The 27,564-nt window shown below is 38.0% G+C and overlaps 1 protein-coding gene across 5 annotated transcripts in view; it reads right to left on the bottom strand.

Moving 5' to 3' along the window:
- GALNT18 (polypeptide N-acetylgalactosaminyltransferase 18) overlaps window positions 1-27,564 on the bottom strand; it is a 397,689-nt gene that overhangs the window by 146,235 nt on the left and 223,890 nt on the right. For all 5 annotated transcript variants that reach the window (XM_058159996.1, XM_058159987.1, XM_058159968.1 and 2 more), the window contains one exon: window positions 10,157-10,349. In XM_058159996.1, the coding sequence (XP_058015979.1) occupies window positions 10,157-10,349 (193 nt within the window). The remainder of the gene's footprint in view (window positions 1-10,156; window positions 10,350-27,564) is intronic.

Below are 27,564 nucleotides of genomic sequence, written 5' to 3' on the forward strand. Positions count from 1 at the left end.
CCAGCATTTATAGAAACAAATCTTCATCTAATCTTTAACACATTCTCAATGGTCTACTTCCCTATACCGTTTACTGTATTCATTTGCACAGATTTCAAGTGGAAGATGCAAGCAATATCTTATAAGTTATAATATAAAATATGCTATACATTACCTTGGTATAATGAAATAAAACATATTGAACTGAAATACATTTAAAAGATAAAGGTTTTCCCTGCAAATCAAAGGCGAAACTGTAGATGAGCTGAAAAAAATATGAGCCCAAAATATAATACTATGGGCAAAAATTATATTAAATACCACTGTTTATTCTCCTAATAAATTATGTCCAATTTACAGTGCGCTTTAAGTAAGACAGAAACAGTTTACATTTTAGCAGAGATAGATCAAATGCAGCTTCTAATATAGATAGATAGAAAGAAAGAAAAAATTGGTGTCATTGAAGTAACTCTGAGATAATATTAAGATGAAATAGGATAGCAGCTTGATTTTAAAAGGTTTTTTTAAAAAAACAGAAAGAGAATTATATGCTAGCACCATTAAAGGTTGAGGATTGTTCAACAACACATGTTGAATATACAGTACAAAAGGTACTACTTATGAGTCAGAAGTGGGATTATGGAGAATAAATGGCCCAAGAGAGTTAAAGCATTTATTTCCCTTAAGTGTTTTAAGAGGAGATTGGATAAGTATCAACAGGGAATAGGGAATGGTTTCAGCAGATTATGAATTTTGTCCACAGAAGACTGAACAAGATATTCTTCTCCTGTTCTATTTTATGGTTACAAATCAGGGATTTTATACACCCATACAAAAGTCTCTAATGAATATCATCATTTTTTTAAAAAAAGAACAATTTTATCCTAAATCAGCTGCATATTTATTTCTTTGTGTCTTGCCTTTATTATTTTTACAAATAACTCAAAATGAACATTTCCACACTTATGTTCCTCACAATAACAACAACTGTGAGATGGGTTGGACTGAGAGAGAGAAAGTGACTGGCCCAAAGTCACCCAGCTGACTTTCATGGTTAAGGCAAGACTTATTGCCTTAAGTCTTGCATATAAAATCCAGATATGAACTACGGTCTATTAAAATTTATTGAAATTTCATCTCTTTAACAAACAGCATATTTAAACGTATTAAAATGAAGTATAATTTTTGACTGGATAATGTGAGAATGAAATTAAAGAACATAGGAACTTATCCTAACAATAAATGAATTATTGTTATAGCATAATATAGTTATTGCTAATTAGCCTATTTTTCATTACCATTTAAGACTGTTCGGAGCCCTTTATTTTTAAGGAATTTAAGGAGTTTTGTCTGGGGAGAAATACACCCATTTTTATGTCTTCTTCCTGTCAAACATTGGGCTAATTTGGACTAAACATAGTTTCTTTGGTATATAGTAAAATTTAGGAGAAAACAGATTAATAGTAGGGAGAAGGAGCTGTTAAAGCACACTCAGTTACATCATGAGCTCACAAAGCACTCACATCTAAGAAAACTTATTTTCCTGATATCGGGGAGTACCTGTTTTAAGGGGAAACAGTAAACAATCTCGAGAAATGATTCATCAGAGACCATGAACTTATGATTTAGATTGAAATCTGTTGTTCCCTGAAGATCAGACAAAATTCCATTAAATCCAAAGTCTACTAAATCCAGTTTCATTAAATCAAAGATTTACTGCATTATAATGGTGAAAGGGGTGCAGATTATTGGAGTGTGAATTCTTCTCATACATTTTGAATGAAGCTGAATGCAATTGCTATATCCATTTTGTCCCTTCATTTTTTTTTGAAATTAAAATTAATTAAATTTTAAATTAATTCAAATGATAATCTTAAAATAGCAATAAAATAACCTTAGTATTAAAATACAGGACGGCAGAACTAAAATCAGTGTCACCTTTAATCTTTTATAGCCCCAATCCTCTGGAATAAGTTTCTTAGCTGGTTAATCCAGTCAAATCTGATAGTTGTAGATTACTTATGGGTCTTGATGCAGAAAGGCCCACCACATCCAGCTCAAACTTTCTGAGTTTCCCTTTTGCAATAGAAGTTAAGGCATTCTGAAAATGGCTCAGGATGCCCACTTCCCAGCCATCCCATCAACCAATTCCCATACTTGCAACCAGCCCAAAAGCAAATTTTGTTTGTCTTCAGACACATTTGTATTGATTCCGGTTGCAAAAGTTGCCTTTTTTGAAAACACGTTTAAAAAAAAAAAGTTTTGAAAAGAGAAACATCAGAACTTTCTGAACCGTATTCTAGCCATGTAGCAAATCCTAGAGGAGCAGAGACCTATTTTAGTTTATGTAGCACATTGGCTTTTATATGCAAATGTTGCATTTCATTTCAAACGCAAAGGTAAACATTAGTGGAAGAAAAAAAAACCCCAAGTCTCTGTGATGGAAAAAGAGAAGTTTATGTTGGCTTGTCTCTTTATTCCATACATCCTCACTGGGAATGGATCATATGCCTCATTCACTTCCCTTTGTTCTCTTCAACTACAGCATTTCTCCAAAATTTATGTTAGTTGAAAACGTTATCTCTGCCATACAGATGCACTATAGGGAATCCGATCAGGAACAGAGAGTTATTATCCAACTGAACTAAAATAATAAGTGTTCTTCTGGCCAAATGTAGATTCTTAACTCTACAATTAATACTTTACAACATTTTCTTCAAGATGAAATCTAGATAACCACATTCCCTACACCACATACTTCCTGAGTTGAGCTTGTACATCAGTTCATATTGCTGGGCTGACATCTAATTTCTTAATGAATAGAGAGGCTGTTTTATTCACATTGTGACATTTATCAAAGCTGTCAAGTTTTATCAAACAGATTTGTCTCACACAGCTTCCACAATTTGTTGGCCATTACCCACCCCACCCCCAAAAAAGAAGTTCCTATTAAAATTAATGTTGCCTCATCGCTTTGGACTTTGACTTTCTTATATGCTATAATGTTACAAATAACTTGTATGACTCAAAGTGGGTTTTTAAATTACATCTGTAACCTCTATCTCACGCTCCATGTAAGTTCCTTATGATTCGGGCAGCAGGCATAGGAAATGAGAATTGATTCTCAGAGGTATCGTATTATTCTTAAGTGGAAAGAGCTACTAGTCTGGTTGCTTTCCAAGCTCAAATAGGAAGTTTGTATTGGTATACAAAGGCTTCCAAGTGTTGTGGTCCATCAGCACCTATGGAGCTGGCAACAGAGTCAGACAGAGATGAGGCTGAGGTGAGGCCAGGGCCATTGGGAAGTGTGGTGCGGAGTGTGGTGCGGACTCCAGAGCCTCCAGAGATTGATGGTAGTGAGGCAGAGGAATAGGAGGAGCCTGTTCCTAATGCACTCATGAGAAGAGCTGCCAGAAGACAAGAGCAGCTCAAGCAGAGAGGACAACTCAGGAGTAGGGCCAAGAGAAGATTGGCCCCTCCCATAAGGCTTAAAACAGACCAGCACTAGTGTTTCAACTTTGCCAGAAAACTGTAGCTGCGTCTTCTGCTTCATCTTCTGCTTCGTGTACATCTTTGTTTTTGTGGCTTCTGGACATTTGCCAGGAAGGGCCTTTGGCAGTTTGCCTAATTAAACTAAGGTTTGTGAGATAACTGAGGAATTTGTGTTGGGAGGCATTTGTTTTACTTTGAGTTGAACGACGCTGGGAATGAAGTAATTCCCAGCTGTTCGAATAAAGTTTGTTTTTCCACGGACTAAATTTATTACTACCTACTTGGGCCTGGGTCACAACACCATGATTTAGTTGTAGTATTTCTGTAGATCCACTTTCTCTTCTAAAGCCTGCTGCATGTACTTAGATATTCTGTGGAGTACTTTTTAAAGGTCTCAGGTTGTGTATATTTAAAATGCCAGCCAGCTCTGCTTTTTCAAGAATGGAAAAATGTAGGGATTTACATTTTGAACAAACAGCTGCCAGAACTGAAGCAAGCCCTTTCCTCTAAAGTCTATCATTTTGACTCAAGGATTTTAGATATCTATGCTGCTGTTTCATAATTGTTTACATGTGGCTTTTAAGGTTTACATTTTTGTATAATAAGTTACCTAGAGCCATTTCATTAAATGTGATTAGTATGTGTGATCTTTACTCAGCCACAGAAATACATCATTGTTTGACTGCACATTTGGTACTGCACATAGGAATCTTAAAGAAAGAATTACTTGAGGGTCCTTATAATACATTTTCACTTACTCAAAGTATTATTTTATGATTGTCTATTGGGTACCGTGCAGTGGTGGGATTCCACTGGTTCTACTCAGTTCAGGCAAACTGGTAGCGGCAGCATGCGCAGAGGTGGAGCACGTGCTCACATTTGCAAACCGGTAGCGAAGGTAAGTGAATACCAGTACTGGTACTGTGCATGTGTTTCATACCTACTTGAAACTCATTAAATATATTTTGTTTTTTGCTTTTGGTATCTTCAAGTCAGTCTTGATCCCTGCTGACTACTTGGACAAATCCTTGCAGTTTTCTTGGCAAGATTTTGGAAGTTGTATGCCATTGCCTGCTTCTTAGGGCTAAAAGAAAGTGACTGGTCCAAGTTGGCTTCATGCCTAATGTGGGACTAGAACTCACCGTCTCATTTGATGCCTCAACCATTACACTAAACTGGCTACTATCGGTAAGCATGTTGTTTCGTTTTTTGTTTTTCACTTTCTTTACAGAGAGGATTCTTATCAAATTACATGGAGACTTGGTTACGATGTCTTTACTACAGTTTCTTTCACACCAATTTTCCTTCTTTTTCTTCATGAAAACTATAGCCAACATGTTTACTACTTAGTATTTATTTAAAATCTCCATTTCCAGTAAAATTTCCCCATTTTTCTCCCATAATATATTGTGTCATTTCTTCTTCCAGTCTAATTTGTTACAGTGAGAACTATAAAACCTAAAAACTGAAAATCTTGGGGATCATGATTTGATAATGGAAGCACAGATGTGTTGTTAACACTAGGCTTTTTCTAAATTAATTTACATTTTTAAGAGAAGACAAATTGTTCAGAAACATGCTGAAACATGCTGTTAAACAGATACAGACTGGAATGAATATCTACCATATCTTCCCGAAAATAAGACCCTGTCTTATTTTATTTTTTTTTGAACTTTGAAATAAGCACTTGGCCTTATTTTCAGGGAGGTCTTATTATTTTAAGCTGCGTGGAGCAAAATGGGGCTCCTCTTGTCATCTTACCTGATTTCCAACTTTGCGTTTAAATATTTTTGGGGAGGGCTTATTTCCAGGGGGAGGCTTCTTTTAGTGCATGAGCTCAAAAGCCCAATTGGGCTTATTATCAGAGGATGTCTTATTTTCAGGGAAACAGGGTAATAGGTATAGTATGTTTCAAATATCTTTTCTTTTAATCTATTCTCAAGCAGAGCAATACTTTTACTTTACTTGAGATATGAGTTCACCCTTGCACAAAAGTTAGTTTCTTTCAATGATTTTACCTGTATAACAGAAGCAATACTATAGCACACATTAGATATACAGATTCTTCTCAATTCCATAGTGTGATAATCACTGAAACAAAGTTGTCATTGTCATTGTCTTCTATTTCCTCTTAGGGTTTGTCCTTCTTGATTACACATCTGCTCATTTCCAGTCTGCATGCCATTTCACACAGCCTGCAGCGTCTCTACAGTTGAGCTTCACAAAGCATGCATCATCTTTTAATCAGTCACGTTAGCACAGTTTTGGTTGCTTCTTTGCAGCAATTGTCTACATTTAATAGAAGAATTTTTTTTGCTATGGAATTGTTGCTGCTAGGCATGATAATTCCATTTTTCTCAACTATGAAGCAAAACTAAAAGTTTTCTGTATATCCCACATAATTTAGTCTGGTTATATGACCAGTAACCCTACTCATGTGATCTTCATCACTAGCCAACATTCCACTGCATGCATTGCTTTGAATCAGATGACTTTCAACAGACCTGAAATTTCAGATGCAGACAGTTGTTATTTTGCCAAGTGCTATTCCATCCAGACTCTAATATTGACCTATATTTGGGCATCCAGCAGGGATTAGAAGTCATGAACGGGTATTTGAACTGGATCATCTTATTTGACTCAGTATGTCATCTTATTTGACTTCAGTTTAGACTGAACTGTATGTTTTGACACTACATTCAAGGAATTTAGTCTTCATTATATTGAGCTTCATTATAACATCATTAAGATACATCTTTCAATCCTATATTAGTTGCTCAAGACTGATTATACTAATATCCATATGTGTTATCATTGATTGTTTCTGGTCACAGGGTCCAAACAGAGAACGAAGAGCAATGGTGAGAGAGTAGATTCTATCTAGATTGGCACAGGTGCCCACCAGGAATGCACTTTCTCACCATTGCCCTTAATGGACACAGAAACTTTCAATTGCAACACCCATTAAGTTGCATTTTTCATCAGGTTTCTACGTGTGTATATGAAACAGATATATTAATAAGAGATTTAGCCCAGTTAAACAGTACGAACTTATTAGCAATTAAAACACTGTATCAGCTAGATCTAGGATATCAAGAGGAAATATCCTTTTAGCCACGCTGTAAACTAATGTAAAAAGAGATATTGATATTTTTAAATCAAAAATTAACTTTTTGAGATAAGATGGGCTAGTACTTAAAAAAAGGGGTTTTAATAGTGCAATTGTTGTTGTTGTTCTTAGTTGTGAAGTCATATCCAACCCATCGCAACCCCATGGACTTCCTGTCCTCTATCATCCCCCAGAGACCATTTAAGCTCATGCAAACTGCTTCAGTGACTCCATCCAGCCACCTCATTCTCTATCGTCCCCTTCTTCTTCTGCTCTCAATCGTTCCCAGCATTAGGCTCTTCTCCATTGAGTCCTTCCTTCTCATTAGGTGGCCAAAGTATTTGAGTTTCATTGCATTCTAGAATTTTTAGAATTCCCTCAGAAAGAAAAAGATACCAGAACTACAGCACTAACTTTTAATAGAAAAACATAGACATGAATTCAACATTATAATTAATTATAAGATGGAAAGCTAGTTATGGGTGAGAAGACTGCATATTATTAAGACCTCCAAGGATTGTGAGACAATGCAGGATTATGCCACTGAAGAGAATAGGGTCAGCATATTCAAGCATTTTTTTGCAGAGAGAGCTGAACATACCTACGGTACTTTACTTTTTATTTCATTTTTTTAAAAAAAGAACAGAAAAATCAAACTATCTAAAAATAGCTACTTGCTAGAAACGTTGGTGGTAGGATGTGTTGGAATGCAACTTTCTATGCACTGCCTCCTGCACCAAGACATCTGCTGATCACTAGGACAATAGATATGGAAGTATCTGAAAGACTCTGCTCTTCCTTCCTCATTTAAAAGAGATACAGTACATGAAAGATCCATCCTATATTTTTTATTTATTTTATTTGTCAATCATATATAAGATAACAGGTAAAAGAATAAACATAATTTGGATACATGAAAAGAGTAAGTAAAAAGGAATATTAGGACAGGGATGGTAGGCATGCAGGTGCACTTATGCATGCCCCTTACAGACCTCTTAGGAATGGGATGAGGTCAACAGTAAACAGTTTAAACTTAAAGTTTTGGGGGTTTGGGAAAGAAACTACAGAGTCAGGTAATGCATTCCAGGCATTGACCACTCTGTTACTGGTCATATTTTCTGCAATCGAGTTTGGAGAGTTTACCTTGAGTTTGTATCTATTATTTGCTCAAGTATTGTTGTAGTTGAAGCTGAAGTAGTCATTGACAGGTAGGACATTGTGGTAGATAATTTTATGTACTATGCTTAGGTCAGACTGAAGTCGGCATAGTTCTAAATTGTCTAAGCCCAAACTTCAGAGTCTGGTGGCATAAGGTATTTTATTGCGAGCAGAGGAGTGGAGGACTCTTCTTGTGAAATATCTCTGGACTCTCTCGATTGTATTTATGTCCAATATGCAGTGTGGGTTCCAGACAGATGAGCTGTATTCAAGAATTGGTCTAGCAAATATTTTGTATGCTCTAGTTAATAGTACAATATTACCAGAGAAAAAGCTATGCAAGATTAGGTTAACAACTCTTAGTGCTTTTTTGGCAATGTTGCTACTGTGGGTTCTGGCACTTAGATCTTTAGAAATGAGTACTCCAAGGTCCTTGACAGAGTGAGGGTCATCTATAAGGTCATGTCCATCTAATTTGTATTTTATGTTTTCATTTTTTTTGCCAATGTGCAAGACAGAGCATTTGTTGGTTGAGATTTGAAGTTTCCTCTTATTAGACCAATCTGAAACATAGTCAAGGACTTTTTGAAGGGTAGTTGCATTGTCTATAGTGTTGAATAGTTTAACATCGTCAGTGAAGAGAACACAGTTGCTTTTAATAGTTGCTTTTAATTTTAAAGATCATTTATGTAAAGTATGAAGAGTGTTGAACCTAAAACACTGCCTTGGGGAACATCACTATTAACATGTAAAGGGTTTGATAGAGCTCTTCCTATTTTTACCACTTGTTGTCAGTTTGACAGGAAGGCAGCTACCCATTTATGTTGGAGTCCAGAAATGCCATAGGATTTCAATTTTAGAAGTAATTTGTTGTGTACCACCAAATCAAAAGCTTTACAGAAGTCTATGTAAACTGGTTCTATTGCTTTGCCCTGATTGAGATGTGTAGTCCATATGTTTTTGCAATGTAGTAGTTGTAGAGTCCAGGATACATTTTTTCTGAAACCAAATTGTTTGATATATATAACATGCCTTCTAGACTGGGCTACCATCATTTATGTTTCTTTTCAGTTAAGCTCTTGTCTTTATTCTATTATCTCTGACCTTCATGGATCAAGTTCTGACTAAGTCACTCTCTTTCCATAAGGAAGAGAGCCATGTTACAAACTCTTTACCATAGATAGCTTTAAGAAGGCAATAGCAAACCATTGGCCCTGGATGTTTCCACACAGTTACTAGAAGTTAAGTTTTATTCACAAGAGCCTTTACATTAATATTCTAAGGAAGCTTTGGGTTGATATATTCCTATGAAATATAGAATTTTATTTTTGGTTTTGATTAATTATAATGTATAACAATTATAATTATAATTGTTCTATTTGCATAGTCACATTGTGCTTGAAATTAAGAGATGGAAAATTGTATTTCTTTATGATTCTTCTACTGCTCTCAGCAGCTTTCAGTACCTTGTCCATAGTTATCTTTTTGGAGAGGCTGTCTAAATAAGGTGCGGATGGAAGAACTTTGCAATGTTTCAATTTAGAAAGCTTTCTCCCAAAAGATGAGATTTCTGCTCAGCCCTGTGGCATTTATACTGTAGAATTCCACACTAGATTCTATTTGATATATGATAACTTATATGATAACTTCACAAAATAGCTGAGTGAAACCATCCAGAGATTTAGTGTTCATCAGTATGCTGATAACATTCTACCTCTCTTTTTTTATCAAATACAAAGGAGGAGGAGGAGGAGGAGGAGGAGGAGGAGGAGGAATAATGATTTAATGCTTGTCTGAGAGCCAAAACCTGAAGATCTGCTCAAACAGGAAAGAATTGCTGTCATTAAATTATTTATCATTTCTTATCTTTAAAAAGGATTGCACATATTCTAAAAGATCAAAGCTTAGAGATTATAAAATGTCTTCTATCAGCTTGTACCAGCTACCTGAACACAAAAAAACTTGCTTCACTAACCCATGGCTTGGTAATTTTTAATCAGAATCACCATAAAGCTGTCACTAAAACTAAAAATACAGTATATGTTTTTATCATTGTTTTAGACTTAAAAAAAAACATTTTCAAAAGCCCTGGAAATATCCTTCTTCAGCTTTGAAGGATGCTGTGCAATATTTTAAAAAGATAAAGAAAAAGCAAACTACCAGTTCTACTAGCACTTATTATTACATTTACTTTAGAAAATAAACATAACTAGCTATTAATAATGCTAATTTCATTATACAAAATTTCATACATTTAGTTTTCTGAAAGCCATAGTTTCCAAACACAATACATTTTGACTAGATCATCATACCTGCAATTCTTCATAAATTTCCATTAAAATATAATTTTACCTAGTCCATTTTTACCTCCTTCTTTAGATAAAATATATCAAGTGACTTCCAAAAGTTGCTCCTTACCCAGTAGGTCTAAAGTCAGGCAAGGCTCTGTCTAGTGGCAAGCGATCACTCAGGTAAGCATTGTAGCCATAATACTGGAACTGTTTAAGGGCAGTTCGTTGGTTCTCAGGGCTCAAATCCTGGCCCCAGTGAGCAAAGAGGGATGAATCAATGAATGCATCTGCAGGATTTTCTTCTGGTTTCAATGGTGCTTCTGTAAAAAAAAAAAGCCAAAAACAAAAAAAAGCATTGATGTCAGGAATGAATCCATTTTAGTCAGAATTTAAAATGGTTGCTTAGTGTAAATTTTATGGTTTACTAGGAATGTGTGTTGTACTTTATTATGAGCAGTGGCAGGGGTGAAATCCAGCAGGTTCTGACAGGTTCTGGAGAACTGTAGTGGAAATTTTGAGCAGTTCGGAGAACTGGTAGCAGAAATTTTGAGTAGTTCAGAGAACCGGCAAATACAACCTCTGGCTGGCCCCAGAGTGGGGTGGGAATGGAGATTTTGCAATATCCTTCCCCAGGAGTTGGGGTGGGAATGGGGATTTTGTAGTATCTATCCCTTGGAGTGGGGTGAGAATGGAGATTTTGCAGTATCCTTCCCCTGCCACATCCACCAAGCCATGCCCACCAAGCCACAGCACACCCACCAAGCCACATCTACAGAACCGGTAGTAAAAAATTTGGATTTCACCACTGAGCCATGGTGACCCAAGAGTTAGAAGGCAGTATTGCAGGCTAACTCTGCCCACTTCTAGGACTTTGATCCTGACCGGCTCTAGGTTGACTCAGCCTTCCATCCTTCCGAGGTTGGTAAAATGAGGACCCAGATTGTTGGGGGCAATATTCTGACATTGTTGGGGGCAATATTCTGAGAGTGCTGTATGGAGCAGTATATAAGTCTAAGTGCTATTCCTATTCCTAGTTATTATTTATTTATTTATTGAATTAATTTGCAACATCTTGCCACAAGGTGAATCTTGGATCTAGAGCAGGGGTCACCAACCTTTCAGACCTCAGGGACCACTAAATTCCCAATTTTAAATCCTGCGGACCACTAATATGAATTTTTTAAAAAGCTAAATAGTATTTAGTGCAATATAAAAATGCAAATAACTTTTCTGCGGACCACCAAAATTTTCTCACAGACCACCAGTGGTCCATGGACCACTGGTTGGTGACCACTGATCTAGAGTACTCCCACCATACCTCTCTTCACCTTCTTAGAGAACCTGGTTTTTCTTCTGGTCTTATATTTCAGCTGAACAATACCAAGAAGTATTCATGTGTGAAATTAAAGAGGTTCCAAAAAGGGAAAGAACTCAGAGTAAATTGGAACAAGCAAGAAGGTGTTTTATTTCAAACTCATTTCTGTGTGAGCCAGGAAAATATGTAGTTTCTTTAAGGAGACTTTGACTGATGAAATGTAATTGTATCTTTATGTCCCTCAACATAAAGGTATATTTTCAGGGAATCAAGCAACTGCCAGGGAATGGTCTAATTTCTTTAAAAGGTGCTAAACATGTGTAGCAAGCATGACCATGTATCCCAAAGCATTTTTTCTTCTTTGGATCTGAATACCACATATAGCATATGGCTATCAAGCTTTCTGAGATAGCCAATATCAGTTACAAATTGTCACTCTAGCTAGGCAAACTACACCAAGTTCAACTACAAGCTTACAGCTGTTTTATTTTATTAATTGATTAATCTGAATATTCTGGCTTATTCGTGTCAGATTTTATCAGGTTTATTATTTCTGTGCTTTTTCACCATACTGCCTTTTCCATTCTGCATTCCTTAAAATCCCTGCATTGATTTTGTTATTGCATTTTAGTTTCTTATATTTCCCTGTATCACTGAATTTTAGGATACTAATAATATAGGTGCTGTGTAAATCGATCAATCAATCTACCAATACAGTATGGATCAGTAATCATTATATGAACACTCGGGCTGTGATGTATAATGCTGTAGCAATCTTTGTATTAAAATTGTCTAACAATCTGAAGATAACCATTCAGATACTTTTTAATTTAACCAGGGAATGTAGTTAATTAATATTCATTATGAGATAAAATTTTAATTTTCCAGAAATCCCGTAGTTTTTCTTAAGAAAGGTTTCATGAAATGCAATAATGTAGGCACTTTTCTGTTTTAGAAAGATACATTGATGTCCATTTTTAAAATGGAAGTCATTTTGATGAAAGGTATTTAAAGACAATCAAAATATAACCAGAAAAATAAGCAAGGCAAGAAAAGATAAAAGGCTTACTGCTGGATGGGATGACCAATCAATTCAGAATAAAGAAATATCCACAGTGTTATATATTCACAAGATCAATTATTAGATTAGAGTATTTGAGAAGGAAAAGCAGGTACAATTTGCATTCCCTTTGAAGCCGTCTCTAATAAGGAAAATTCAGAGGGGTTTTGCCTCCACACTACATTTCCCGCTGCTGAATAAAGACCCAAGATACCTAATTTTATAAAGTATCACTATTATTTCAAAAAGTAAATTAAATAAAGCAGATATTATCACCTTCTAAACTCATCCCTCCATGCATTTCACTGTAAGAAAAAATGAGGGGGGAAAAAGGGTATGCTTCAATCCCCTGAGGATGAGCTATCAGAAAGGGTTGATATATTTTTAAAAAGTGGGGAGTGCGGAAGGGGCTTGAAATGCAAAATCGGCGTCAGGTCATGGATAATCACCGAGATGTTATTCAGATGCAAGACTCTATTATGACTTCACATGTCACAAGTTGAGTCATTCCTCATAATTTATTTCAAGAACTGTAAGATCTTTTGACATACTGGATCAACATACTGCAAGCGTATATGTGGACGTTGATGGTGATGCAATCTATTTCACGTTAATTAGCACAAAAACCCTTCAGTACAAATCTAAACCTGTCTATGCTTAGCTAAGCTGGTTTTTAGAAAGTGACATCACATAATGATTTTTGGTATGTGCAACAAACAAGCAACCTACTCCAGGACGACTGAAGAGCTGTTGGGGCCTAAAAAGAGACGACTGAGAAGAGAGCCAAAGTAAAATGGATCAAGAGCTTGTTTATCGTCCGGATAGGTCATTTTAGCATTCACACTGAAAAATGATTTAATTATATCCATGGAAGACAAAAATGAGAACTACAATATTTTATTTCTGCCAGGATTAAATACAAATGGATTCATCAAACTTGTAATGAAATAAATACATTTTCATTTTTGTTCTTATTTTAAAATTGATTCTAGTGATGTAAATAAAAGGAAATGCCCTTTATTTTATATAGATAATTATCAGTTTATTATTACGGAAAAGATCAAGTCATGTGTACAAACACATACAAGCACACACACACACTCAATTCCTAAGATATTTCTTCTAGCCATTCTGAGTCAGCAGATTGAGTCAGATATTCTTTTCTCAGCCTTGAGGCTGAAGTACTTGCTTAATGTTTATGCAATGGTTCGCTCTGATTTGAAGCCCACTAGTTCTTGCCACATAGCTTCAGCCCTAGCAAATCTATGAATAACATTTTCTGACAACAATATAGGACTGAGTATCCATTGGATTCTTCAAGGAAATATTTGGGTCTAATTTCATTGTGGTCTCCAGTTCATAATACTGCTCCATCTTTCTGAGATCATCAATCAGCTAGGTGCTACTTACTACCTGATGTAGGTTGATGTAGAAACTATAAATATTGAAAAAACAAAAACCAAAACACTAATTAAAGGTTCGAGTTCTTTAGTGGGAGATACCTCTGAATCAATTTTGACTCCTGGCTACTACATGGACAAACCTCCAATAGACACCAACTCAATGGTACAGCATTACCCCATCTTCATAAATTTCAACTAGAAACCAAATTAATGAAAGAATATAAAAAAAATAAATGCAATCCACCTAGAACTAAAGACAGTTTTACCCCAGAATCTGAAGCTTATAACCAGCCTTATGAAGCAGACCAGAAAAGAAGCATACCCATATGCCTGGTTCGCCAGTTGCGCCCCTTTCTAGACCAGGATGCCCTATGCACGGTCACTCATGCTCTCGTGACATCCCGTCTGGATTACTGCAATGCTCTCTACATGGGGCTCCCCTTGAGGAGCACCCGGAGACTCCAGGTAGTTCAGAATGCGGCTGCGCGGGTGATAGAGGGAGCCCCTCATGGCTCCCACGTAACACCTCTCCTGTGCAGACTGCACTGGCTGCCTGTGGCCTTCCGGGTGCGCTTCAAGGTTTTGGTAATGATCTTCAAAGCGCTCCATGGCATAGGGCCGGGCTACTTACGGGACCATCTGCTGCCACCGATTGCCTCTCACCGACCCGTGCACTCTCACAGAGAGGGACTCCTCAGGGTGCCGTCGGCCAGGCAGTGCCGACTGGCGACACCCAGGGGAAGGGCCTTTCCTGTGGGGGCCCCCACCTTCTGGAATGAGCTTCCCCCAGGACTTCGCCAACTTCCTGACCTTTGAACCTTCTGCCGCGAGCTTAAGACACATCTATTTATTTGCGCAGGACTGGACTAGAATTTTTAAATGTTTTAAATTTTAAATCGGGTTTTAATGGGGTTTTATTATTTATATTCCTATTTTAAATATTCGGCCTTATGTAATAAGTTTTTTAAATTGGTGTTTTATTCTGTATATATATGTGTTTTATATGGCTGTAAACCGCCCTGAGTCCCTGGGGAGATAGGGCGGTATAAAAGTGTGAACAAATAAAATAAATAAATAAATAAATAAATATGAAGTAATCCTACTTTATTATAAGATTACATTAACAGAATCCTGCAACACTGAAAGTATGCCTCCCCTGACCTTTCTTTTTATTTTCTGGAAAACTAGGGAGAGTATCAAAAAACCCTCACAAATACTTTTCATGCTTTTTCCTCACCTCCAGCCTCTTATTAGACTGTTGCATAAAATGCAAGTCTTCTTCCTGCCTCCCAAGGTCATTCACGCATACCACTACATGAAGCTAATTCATCTTGCTGGGATTAAGGCTCAGCCTGCTCCTCTTCTTTCAGGCCCAAACATCCTCCAAGCACCTGGACAGCATTTTAACATCATCATTTTATTGAACCTGGTTGACATATAAAGCACTGACAACACTTGCACTCATGACAGTAAATAATGTCACAAAGTGCTTTAATGTAGGTATTGAATACAATCAAGGAGACTCTTGAACCACATAGCACCTCGCACAGTGGAACCTACACAGTGGTGGGATTCAGCCAGTTCGCACCACTTTGGGAGAACCAGTTGTTAACTTTCTGAGCAATTTGGCAAACTGGTTGTTGGAAGAAACCATTAGGGCAGAGAACTGGTTGTTAAATTACTGCAATCCCACCACTGAACCTACAGCCCAGTCGCCTTTCCCCATCCTTGTCTGAAACTGCTCTTTTAGGAAGGTTATAGTTATCACAATGACCACAGTGGCCAGAGGTGGTATTCAGTTGGCTCGGACCAGTTCGGGCAAACTGCGGAAATTGTGGGTGGCTCTACCCACCTACACTGGCTCTATGCTGTCCTATTTAGGCACATTTTTGAGGCAGGGCACATGAGTGGAAGGCCCGGACGTGAGCAAAGTGCATGTGCGGAAGGCTGGGCACATATGTGGAAGGCATACACACCCACACACAGCGAACCAGTGGTAACAAAATGTGAAACCCACTGCTGATGGTGGTGGGAAAATAGAGCTCTTGCATAACTAGACAACTGTGTTTTCTTGTCTTTCCCATTCTCAACACTAATTTTTATTAAAACAGATATTGTTCTCTTGCTGCTTGTTGGTTGAATCCAGAAGCACACACCCTAGACCACTACTAAATCTTTCAGTATGTTAACAGGTGTTTATAGTTTCTCCTTATATAATGGGATTGTTATGCAGCATGAAAACAGGCAGCAAGGAAGTTGTGCAGGTCAAGAGGTTGTTGAGAGAATAAATTATTGCAGCCCAGAAGTGTAACCCACTGTTAACATGGCCATCCAGTGGTGGGTTGGGACTCATGTAGAGCTCTTTTGAAGGGCAATCCTTAGTACAGTCCAGCCTCTGTTACGGTGATGGAAAAGCTGCTAGCATAATTATGAGCTTGACAGGCTCCCTCTGCACTGTTTTTCTAGCTGGCAGGTGTTGGAAAACAACAGGATAAGATTGCCTCAATAGCAGCCTGAGGATAAGATGAGGCCAGTGCTGTGGAGATAGGGTATAAAACCGGAGCTGTCAGTCTAAACCAGGGACACAATAAATAATGAATGACAGAAGATGCGTGTAGTTCCATTCAGAAACTTCTCAAGATTTTTTGGGCTGTAGCAGAAATTAATTTATTTAAATAGTTCTTCGGATTTCCCAGGTCATAGGATAATGCTCACGAACAGCATTTTTTGGACCTGGGCATCAGACACATTAAGATTCAAATTAGAGCAGTGACTCTAATCACAGCAAGCATTTAATTTTTCAAGATGTTCAGTCATCAGGTTACCTCATTTGTTTGTACACCTTGTCAAAGGGACAAAGAATAACGTTCCCAACAGAGCAATACCTGTGTTTGGAAATTGCCACCTTGATCAGCTATCCCTTCTGCTCTATTTTAGAAGCGGCACTTCTCTTCTATTTCTCAATCCAGCAAACATTTGCTGGGATATGATGGGATTTTAATGCTACGCTACCTGCTGCTTGCACATTGTTTTTCTTTTCATTGTTGTGTTGTGGTTTGCTCTTTGGAATGGCCATGCTGTGTTAAGGGGCTTTCAATTTTATTTATTGTGGATTCGTGGTCTAATGCTATGGTGTAAGCCACTTGAAGAATCTTTATAAATCTTCCATGGGGTATATATTCTAAAAGAAACAGCCTAATTTTCCCAGCTGCAGAGGCAGAAAACAGTACACTAGATCAGGGGTCTCCAACCTTGGCAACTGTAAGACTTGTGGACTTCAAGAGTTCCCAGAGTTCCTCAGCCAGCAGAGGCAAAAAACAGTACACTAGATCAGGGGTCTCCAACTGGGTAAGGAACTCTGGGAGTTGAAGCCCACAAGTCTTAAAGTTGCCAAGGTTGGAGACCCCTGCACTAGATATAGTGTAAAGGCTTCAGCTCCTGCAAACACCCTAATTTCACACATCTCAAATACAATTAAGAAAAAAATTTGACCAGAGAGTTTCTGTAATACAGGTAGTCCTCAACTTATAACCATACGTTTAGCGACTGTTTGAAGTTGCAACAGCAATGAAAAAAATAACAATTTTTCACATTTACGGCTGCCACAGCATCCCTGTGGTCATGTGATCAAAATTCAGACGCTTGGCAATTGATTCATATTTATGATGGTTACAGTGTCCCAGGGGTCATGTGATCAGCTTTTGCAACCTTCTAACAAGCAAAGTCAATGGGGAAGCCAGATTCACTTAACAGCCATGTTATTCACCTAACAAATTCAGTGATTCACTTAACAACTGTGGCAAGAAAGATCATAAAATAAGTCAAATTTGCTTAACATTTCTCTTGCTAAGCTAGAATGGAAATTTTGGACTCATTTATGGTTGTAGGTTGACTACCTGTATATGCATATGGAGGCAGCCAAAGACCTAGAGATGTTTGGAGAGGAGTTAAAAAAATCAAGACGGCAGCCCCAGCGATCTTTGTCCTCTAGAGTTTGACAAAGCTCCCCTTTCAATTGCTTTGCACAGCTTTGATAGAGAAGCTAGAGCCAATAACAAGAAGCAACTTCAGCAATTTACCTTTTGGGTAATGGACTATTTTGTCAATGGTAACAGCAGTCATTTGCATATCAGGAAACTCTCCTCCACAGAAGGCATTTTGTGACAGCACGTGGTATGTTGTCAAAACTCCAAACATGCTCACTGCCTCCCAAACTATCCATATGGATATATTTATGCATTTCTCCCAAGAAAATACAAATTCAAGAGGTCACCCAAGCTCTTCTCTGATACAGTCAAAATAGTCAGTTTTAGTAATTTAGTAATTTAGTAATGTGTCTGAAAATATGAAAATATTTCACATTTTATATGAGTCTGTAGATTTTCTCTGCTTCCCCTAGCAACTCATTCATGGGTCCAAACAACAGATTCGCATTATAAATAAACATGAAGAAAACAAATTAAAAATGAAGAAAACACGTTCTGCCATCATGGTCCACAAATGTTGACTTAGCCTGCTTTTTAATCTTTTTGTTTCCTCTTAAATGAATCCTAATTGCACTTCTGCAGGGGTTCCTTCATCCTCCCACCCACACTTTCAACAAGAGACAAATATGTTGGCTTTCCAGTTGTCTTACACTGGTAGCACTGCTTAGTTTGTTGTGGAATTCTGCTATGAAGATCAGCTCCATTTCACTTCTGGGGTGGTGGGGGGGGCAGGAAGTTGACCAGGCTGGTCTATTGACAGGCAGATCAAAATAATGATGACTGTGATGGTGATAATGAATTTATTTAGAAAAGTACACAGAAAAATGCCTGCTGTTTTGAAAATGAAAGCATGCATTGTAAATGCAATGTAGCACATAAAAGACCAGCGTGCTTTGACGGCCGTTCCAGGCAAGATAAGCAATTCCACAGCTAACCAGCTTGCCTTTCACAGCCTCTTTGATTTTAATATGGAGCAGACATATTCAGCCAAGGTTATCTCACTTGAGCTTAGTGCAGATATTGTTCATACAAACTATATCCGTACTGAACTGTCTGCACCATCTAGCTTGTTAAATTAAAAAAAAAGTATAGAATCTTTTATATTGCATTGGCCAGGAACTCAATTTCAGATCAATGGTTTAACTTTTATTGGCAAATTCTCCTGCTTCCAAGCTTCCCTCTTTCTTGATTTATCTTACCTACTCTTATCTACTGCTTTTTATGTGTTAGAATTTTCTAAAAAAATTTCTCTTGTAATATAAGGAGCACATTGTAGATTGACATTAAAAACCTGACTATATTCAGGGGAAGACAACCAAGACATCTAGTTTGGAGGTGTTTTTAATCAGTTGCACTGTTCCGTTCATAGCAAGCACAAAACAGAGAGTCTGACTAGATGTCCTCCAAATTCCCTACAATCCTCTGCTAAACTGGGACTTTACATTTGCAGAATGTAAATGGTCTCATGTAAATGGTCTCAGGAAGATGCTCATCCTGAGACCATCGTATGCGACCTCTCCTAAACACCACAATTCACTTCATACTCTGTTACAGAGCCCCTGATTACAACCTTGTACATGCAAACAAACTAACAACACTATTAATATGTGCAGCCTCCTGCCCACACCCTCTTATCTTTCTTGGTGACCTTAACTTGCCACTTATTAATTGGACCCTAAACGAATGTTCAACTGAACCCATACATGCAACCCTGTACTAATCTGGGACTGGATCAACTAGTAACTAATAACACTAGACTCAACAACTGCCTTGATCTCATCTTCTGCAACAGTTTAAATTCAATTTATGGACTACAAATAAAAGAACTCTTTTCCAATAGTGACCATAGCATGATAGACTTTTATCTCAATTTACGTCCTCACATAGACAATCATAATGACAGAATCCCAAAGTATAACTTTAGAAAAGCCAAATATGATCTCATAACTGATGACCTTTCATCTCTTGATTGGCAAACTCTATTCACTGGATGCATCACTGCCGAAGACCATTGTAACATTTTTTTGCAAGAAGTCAAAAGAATCACCAAGCTATATGTACCACTAATAAATCTCAAAACCAGAAAAAATAAATTACCCATAACAATAAGGAAGCTTCAGAACAAAAAAAACCCTCTGGCGCAAAAATAAAACTGACTACGTAGCTAACTTCAAAAGTTGCTACAAAACCGTATGCGGACAGATAAAGGCAGAATGCATCAGTTATCACAGCAAACAAGAGGAAAACCTAATACACACTAAATCCACCTGGGCCTTCTACAATTTCGTAAACAACAAACTTAAAGACTCAAGATCCATCCCACCACTAAAAGGACCAAACGGGAAAGACTTTAATGATGAAACTGTTAAGGCCAACCTCTTCAACACATTTTTCGTTTCAGTCTTTGTAAACAGCAATGGCTCATGCCCCTCATTTCCCAATCGTATCACAACTACTCACAACAATCTACAACATGTCGATTTCACAGAAGATGCTGTTGAAAAGGCACTATGCAGGCACTAAAACCATATCTATCGATTGGCCCTGATAGATTATGTGCCTACGTCCTAAAGAAGCTCTCAACCACCATAGCAGAACCACTTAGTATAATCTATGAAATATCTTTCAGAACCAGCTCCTTACCTAACTTATGGTCATTAGCCACAGTCATCCCTATCTTCAAAAAGGGTGACAAGCAATCTAACAAGCAATTTGGCTTTAGAAAAAAAATGTCCTGCAACCTGCAGCTATTACACTGCAAAAACATATGGACTTCAAAACTCAACCAGGGTAAATCAATAGATGCAATTTATATAGACTTCTGTAAAGCCTTCGATTCAGTGGTACACAACAAGCTACTTCTAAAACTAAAATCTTACGGCATTTCTGGATCCCTGCATAAGTGGATAGCTGTGTTCCTATCAAACAGGCAGCAAGTAGTCAAAACAGGGAACACTTTATCTAACCCTTCACCTGTTAACAGCAGAGTCCCCCAAGGCAGCATTTCAGGACCCACACTCTTTATACTTTATATAAATGACCTTTGTGATCATATTATAAGCAACTGTGTTCTCTTTGCGGATGATGTTAAACTATTCGACACCACTGATAATGCTGCTACTCTACAAAAAGACCCTATGTGTCAGAATGGTCAAACAATTGGCAATTCTGAATCTCAACAAACAAATGCTCTGTCTTACACATTGGCAAAAAAAATCAGAACACAAAATACAAGCTGGATGGATACGACCTAACAGATGACCCTCACTCTGTCAAAGACCCTGGAGTACTCATCTCAAATAATCTAAGTGCCAGAGCTCACTGTAACAGCATTGCTAAAAAAGCATTAAGAGTTGTTAACCTAATCTTGCATAGTTTCTTCTCCAGTAATATTGAACTGCAAACTAGGGCATACAAAACTTTTGCCAGACCAGTTCTTGAATACAGCTCATCTGTCTGGAATCAACACTGCATATTGGACATTAATACAATTGAACAAGTCAAGAGATATTACACAAGAAGAGTCCTCCACTCCTCTGCTCACAACGAAACACCTTATATCACCAGACTCGAAATTTTGGGCTTAGAAAACTTAGAACTTTGTCGTCTTTGGTCTGACCTAAGCATAGGACATAAAATCATCTGCTATAATGTTCTACCAGCCAGTGAATACTTCAGCTTCAACCAAAACAAAACAAGAGCACACAATAGATACAAACTCATGGTTCAATCAATCCAAACTAGACTGCAGAAAATGCAGCTTCAGTAACAGAGTTGTCAACGCCTGGAATGCACTACCTGACTCTGTGGTTTCTTCCCCAAATCCCCAAAACTTTAACCTTAGACTGTCTACTGTAGACCTCACCCCATTCCTAAGAGGCCTGTAAGGGGCGTGTATAAGCGCACCAGCATGCCTACCATCCCTGTCCTAATGTTTTCTTTTATTCATATCTTTACATGTATTTATAATTATGTTTACACTTGTATTTGTCATAAAATACATTCTTGAGAAAATTAATAAATAAAATAAAATAAAATAAATAACTCTAGAAATCAACCATTCACATACTTCCCCTCTTGCTTCAGGAAAAGATCACAGGACAGTCACACATTCCAATTTGCACACAAATAATACACTGGAGCCAAAATCCTGTGTCAAACCCTTTGTCAAAGAAATAGTTTTCAACAAAAACTATGTACTATTACAAAGTTTGAATGGCTCATCAATATCCAGGTTGATTCAGGTCAAATTGTACCGATGCTACAGATCACGAACAAAGTATTCATACTATAAAGTGACTCTGAAATTGCTGAACTAACTCTAACAGTCGTAAGCTTGCAGTGCAGTTTAATATTTGTATCCACTCGTCATTCCTGACCACAGAATAAGGTCAGCAAGCAGAAAGCATATTAGATAAGATGATGGCTTCTTCCCAAGTGACTCAGACTAATTCATTCTCTCCTACGTGCTGCTTTTTCATTCAAAGTATGAAAACAAAGTATATTTCATTCCATCTCTTCTTTGAATAAAACTCTCTGGTATGTTTCTATGTATGCTTCTGAATTCTTCAGAGGCATGGATATCACAAATAATGACCATAAATACATTTTTTAGTCGATATATACAGCTCAGTGGTGGGTTTCTACCGGTTCACCTTGGTTTGGACGAACCAATAGTGGTGGTGGCTGGAGGCTCTGCCCATCCACCCGGACATCATCACAGACGCTCTGCACATGCGCAGAAGGTTCTCTGCATGCGCAGAAGCGCCATGCGCGCACTCACAGTTCTGAACCAGTAGTGAAGATAAATGGAACCCACTACTGAGACAGCTGCCTTTCTCACATACATGACTTATGCTGGCTCTCACAATAAAAGACAAAATATATACTAAAAAGTAACTACAATAAAAACCATTAATAACAATCAAAACATTATAAATTCATACCACTTAACCTGCAGCAGAGTACAGCCTATACTATTGCTAACAATAGAGCTGACAGACTCCATACCACCTCTGGATCCCAAAGTGCAATGACAAAACCATATGCTTCCAAAATCTAGCAGGGCAGGAGCCAATGTACTTCAAGAATGATATTCTAAATCAGGGGTGTCAAACTTGATTTCACTGAGGGCCGCATCAGGGTGGTGTTTGACTTTGGGGGGGGGGCAGAGTGAGTTTGGCCAGGGTGGGCATGGCCAGCTCAATGTCACTTGTGTCAGAGGTGCCTGTGGTGGCCTGAGTGCTCTTCCAGCGAAAACAGGCTCCTGAGCTCCATTTTCAGCTGTGACAGCTTCCTGCAACCCTCTGCCAGCAAATGCGGCCCTCCCGAACTCCATTTTTACTGGCAGAGGCACTGTGGGCTGATCCTTTGCTGTTTCCAGGGTGGCCCTGTGGGCCATATCTAAGCCCTCCATGGGCGGATTTAACCCCTGGGCCTTGAGTTTGACACCCTTTTTTCTAAATGGTGGATGCTGCAACAGAAAGGGACTTGTTGGATGACATTTTTTTGGTAGAGGCAATTCTTCAAATAACTTGGCTTTATACTTTGCTCAGCTTTATAGATCATAACAAGCATCCTAAACTGAACCCAGAAGTAAGCTGGCAACCAATGAAACTCAGAGAGTAGAGGTGCAATGTTTGCTGATCCAGGTGTGCAAACAACACTCCATGCCACTGCATCTTGCATCACTTTTTGCTGCCCCATGTACCACTGTACTACAATGATCCAGTCTGTATTAGGAGAGGGAACAATTTTAGATGTAAATAAAAACACTTCATTTGAAAATTATTTTTCTTGTCCCGTTTTTTTAGTTCTAACTCTGAATCTTTTCCTTTATCTTCTTATACTCTTCCTACATTCTGCTTAGCTTAACTTTTACTTATCTGTAAGTTATCATTCTTATATTAATATTTCCCTATCAGCAGCACCCATGGTGAAAGGATCTGCTGTGACATCATCGTTGGGGAGCTTCTTTTGTATCCCTGTGAGGTTGCCTACCAAAGTGGTACCCATTTATCTACTCGCAGTTGTCTGCTTTCAAACTGCTGGATCAGCAGGAGCTGGAGCGTGCAACAGAAGCTTACTACACTCTGTAACATCAACAGATCTTGAACACAAGCCTCCCAATCATCAGCCCAGCATTCTAATCTTGTGAGCCACTGCATTCTCTATCATTCTTATCATCTCTATCATTCTCTTTTTATCATAAAGTATCAGAAATATCAGCTGTGGATACTATATGGGAAGAACATATATTCTAGTCTGCTCTGGATGAACACTGTCCAACATACAAGCAAGTAGAAAATAACTGTGTGTCTGTATGCATGTATCTCTCTCCCTCCCTCTCTCTCTCTCTCTCTCTCTCTCTCTCTCTCTGTGTGTGTGTGTGTGTGTGTGTGTGCAAATTGCTACATATATTGTATTAGTTATTTTTTATATCTTAGCAGACCAATCAGTCAACTGTACTAGATAATACTGATTAGTGAATGGATGGATGGTGTGCAATCAAATCATTGTTGATTCTCAGCAATCACATAGATTTTCTCCATAACAGTTTGTCCCTAACCTGATCTTTCAGATCTTCCAACCCATTGTCACTGTAATGAATCTGTAGATGATGATAACCATACTAAAAAGAGCTGGAGGCAAGAACAAAGACCTGCAAACAGAAATTGAACAATTGTGGCAAAAGAAAGCTAGCAAAAGTAGTACCAATGGTAATAGGCACCTTGGGGGAGGTCCAGAAACGTGAAATAGAAAGATGGGGGAGAGAGAGGGAGAGGGAGAGAGAGACTGGAGCACCACTTGAACATCATTGGCATTGACAAAATCATCTTCAGTCAATTGCAAAAGGCAGCTTTACTTGGAACAGCTTCTATCCTGTGGCAATATCTATAACACCATCAAGCATTCACCTTTCAATGAGTGGATAAAAATGACAAATCCAGTCTGAACATCTGGCTGACTGTACGATGAGCCATAATCTCCCAGCAAGGCATATCTTAACATGGTTTTGGGCCACTCATACTCTGAAGATGATGAGAATTATGCCAGAAGTTCAAACATAGTGGACAAGTTTAATCAGAGGATCCTTGATGAAGAATGTCTTTCCCATAAACAATATAGTGAGACATAACTTACAGAAACCTACAATGGATCGATCATTGTCCAGGTCAACAAGTACTATACTAGGAATTAGAGTTCCTGAACATCAGGAGACAAATGGGTTACAGAACTCACAACTGTTGGCTAAGCAAACAGGGCCAAAAGCTGCAGAACTACTGGAAACTATTTGTCGCAAATATACAGGGATTGAAAACAATAATGATCTGTTATTAAAGATCAAGTCCAACAAAAAGAGAATATCTAAAAAAGAATGAACCAGTTCTGGAAATAATAACTTGCAGCACTGGAAAGCAGAAAAGTAACAGTCATAGCCAAGAAAATCAGTAGCTATTAAGGTCGAATTGCACATTATTGGCAGAATCTCCAATTTCAGCCGAATCAGAAATGTTTCTACATATCCATCAATGGAGACTGCAATGACTCAGCCAACAACTGATAAAGAAGAAATAATGCAATTTTAGGTGGGATATCCCTTTTATGGGATATCACAAAGAAATACAATAAAATGCAACTTGGATAAAGAAAATGGAGAAGGAAAAAAAAAGAAATGAAAATGAAGAAGAGAAAAGAGACATGGCATGGCAAGGCAAAATATTACATGGACAATACATAGAAAAACTAGCTGGCAAAGCAGATAATAAAAAGAACTGGCAATGGGCAAGAATAAGAAAGATAAAGAAAACAATAGAGGGGCTAATTCTGGTTGCAAAGACCAAACCTTGAGAACAAATGTATACCAATCTAAAATTGAAAAGAAAGCAACAGTTAGCAAATGCTGCCTCTGCAAAGAAGCTGAAGAAACATTAGACCATCTATAGTAGTCAGCTGCTGCAAGAAGATGGTTACAAACAACCGCATGATAAATGCCTACAGAAATTCTCAGTCATCCAGATCATCACTGTTCCAAAGGTGCTTTTTTTCAAGAGGCAACTGATTTTTCTATGAACATGCTTTGCTTCTCATCCAAGAAGCTTCTTCATCTCTGACTGGATGGTGTGGAATGGAAGGATTTACACTCCTTGCAGACAGCTGGTCACCAGAATGTGTGGCTATCTCAAGTGGGCCTTCGTCAAATCTCAAAACTCCTCCATAACAAACAACACAGAGAACAATAAAGAAACCATTGCCATTATTCTATATGTTGCACTAATAGCGGAAAAACTCAGGAGCATCTTCAGCCAACACAACACACGTGCACACTTTAAACCCAAGAATACACTAAGGCAGAAGCTTGTCCATCCCAAGGATAAAAACACCCAGACACAAACTGAGCAAAGTGGAACATGCAGTACAGTGCAGTGAGCCTGTGCAGATTTGTACATTGGGGAAGCAAATCAACCACTTCATAAATGCATGAGACAACATAGGAGAACAAACCCATCAGGACAAGAATCAGCAGTCCATCTGCATTTCAAAGACAAAAGGGCATTCTTTTGTAGACAGGAAAGTCCACATATTGGACAGAGAGGACCGCTGATTTGAAAGAGGGATCAAAGAGGCCATCGATATCAAAATTGAACAGCTCTCTCTGTCAACAGAGGGGGAGGGATATGGTATCATCTATCTCATATCTACAACACAGTCTTTTCAACAGTTCCAAGATGGTCCATGCCTATTTTCACGACTCAGGTGATCCTGACAATACAGATAAACCTCCCGGTGGCCTTAACAACTTGCTAAAGGAATGCAGATGACCAGCTGTCTGCAAGGAATATATAACCTTCCATTCCCCATCTTCCATCAGAGCTGAAGAAGCTTCTTGGATGAGAAGTGAAACATCTTTGAAGAAAAACCAGAAAGTCCAGTTGCTTTTTGAAACAAGAACCTTTTGGATAACCACACGATAAAGGAGTAACAATGGTAAGCTCGGATAGCTGCAAGAAATAATATTTGCCTGCAAACAAGAACTGGTGGAACCATAAAATAGAAAAAGTAATAGAAAATGAAGAAGCTAAAATGCTCTGGGATTTAGAACTCAAACAGAGAAGCACCTGCCACATAACACCTCAATCTTAACAATTGTTGATAAGAAAGACAAAAATGTCTGAACAGTGAACCTGGAGATAACAGAGGGGAACAGAAAGAACAGGAGAAAATCACAAAATAGAAAAATCTGCCAATAAAAGTAGAAGATTATGGCAAAAGAAAGCAAAATCGTACCAATAATAGGTGCTTTGGGTGTAATCCCAAAACATCTGGAGCACCACTTGAATATCATCAGCGTTGACCAAACTCCCATTAATCAATTGCAAAAGACAATGTTACTTGGAATAGCTGTGATAATACCAACAATATTTGCCTATCCCAAGTCCTCAATTAGGACTCAATAGGTGGATAAAAATGCAAATCCAGTCTAAATTGGTTGCTGTGTGACCAATCAGAAAAATAATAATAGTAATAATGGGAGATGCTATCTCTTCTATCCTAGACTATGGATGTTAGGATATTTTCTGGTGGAGAAGTTAATATATTAAACAAAAACACCTTTATCTATATAGAGGAAAAATGTGCATTAAACAGGTAAGCATTGGACACATTGGGCTGTGTATGTGTATAAATGTTATAAACAATGCTGATATCTGTTTCTGCAGGATGGATACAATGAACATTAATAAATCAACGTTCCCTTTACCTTTTGGCCTC

The sequence above is a fragment of the Ahaetulla prasina genome, chromosome 1, assembly GCF_028640845.1.
Source record: "Ahaetulla prasina isolate Xishuangbanna chromosome 1, ASM2864084v1, whole genome shotgun sequence".
Lineage (NCBI taxonomy): Eukaryota > Metazoa > Chordata > Lepidosauria > Squamata > Colubridae > Ahaetulla > Ahaetulla prasina.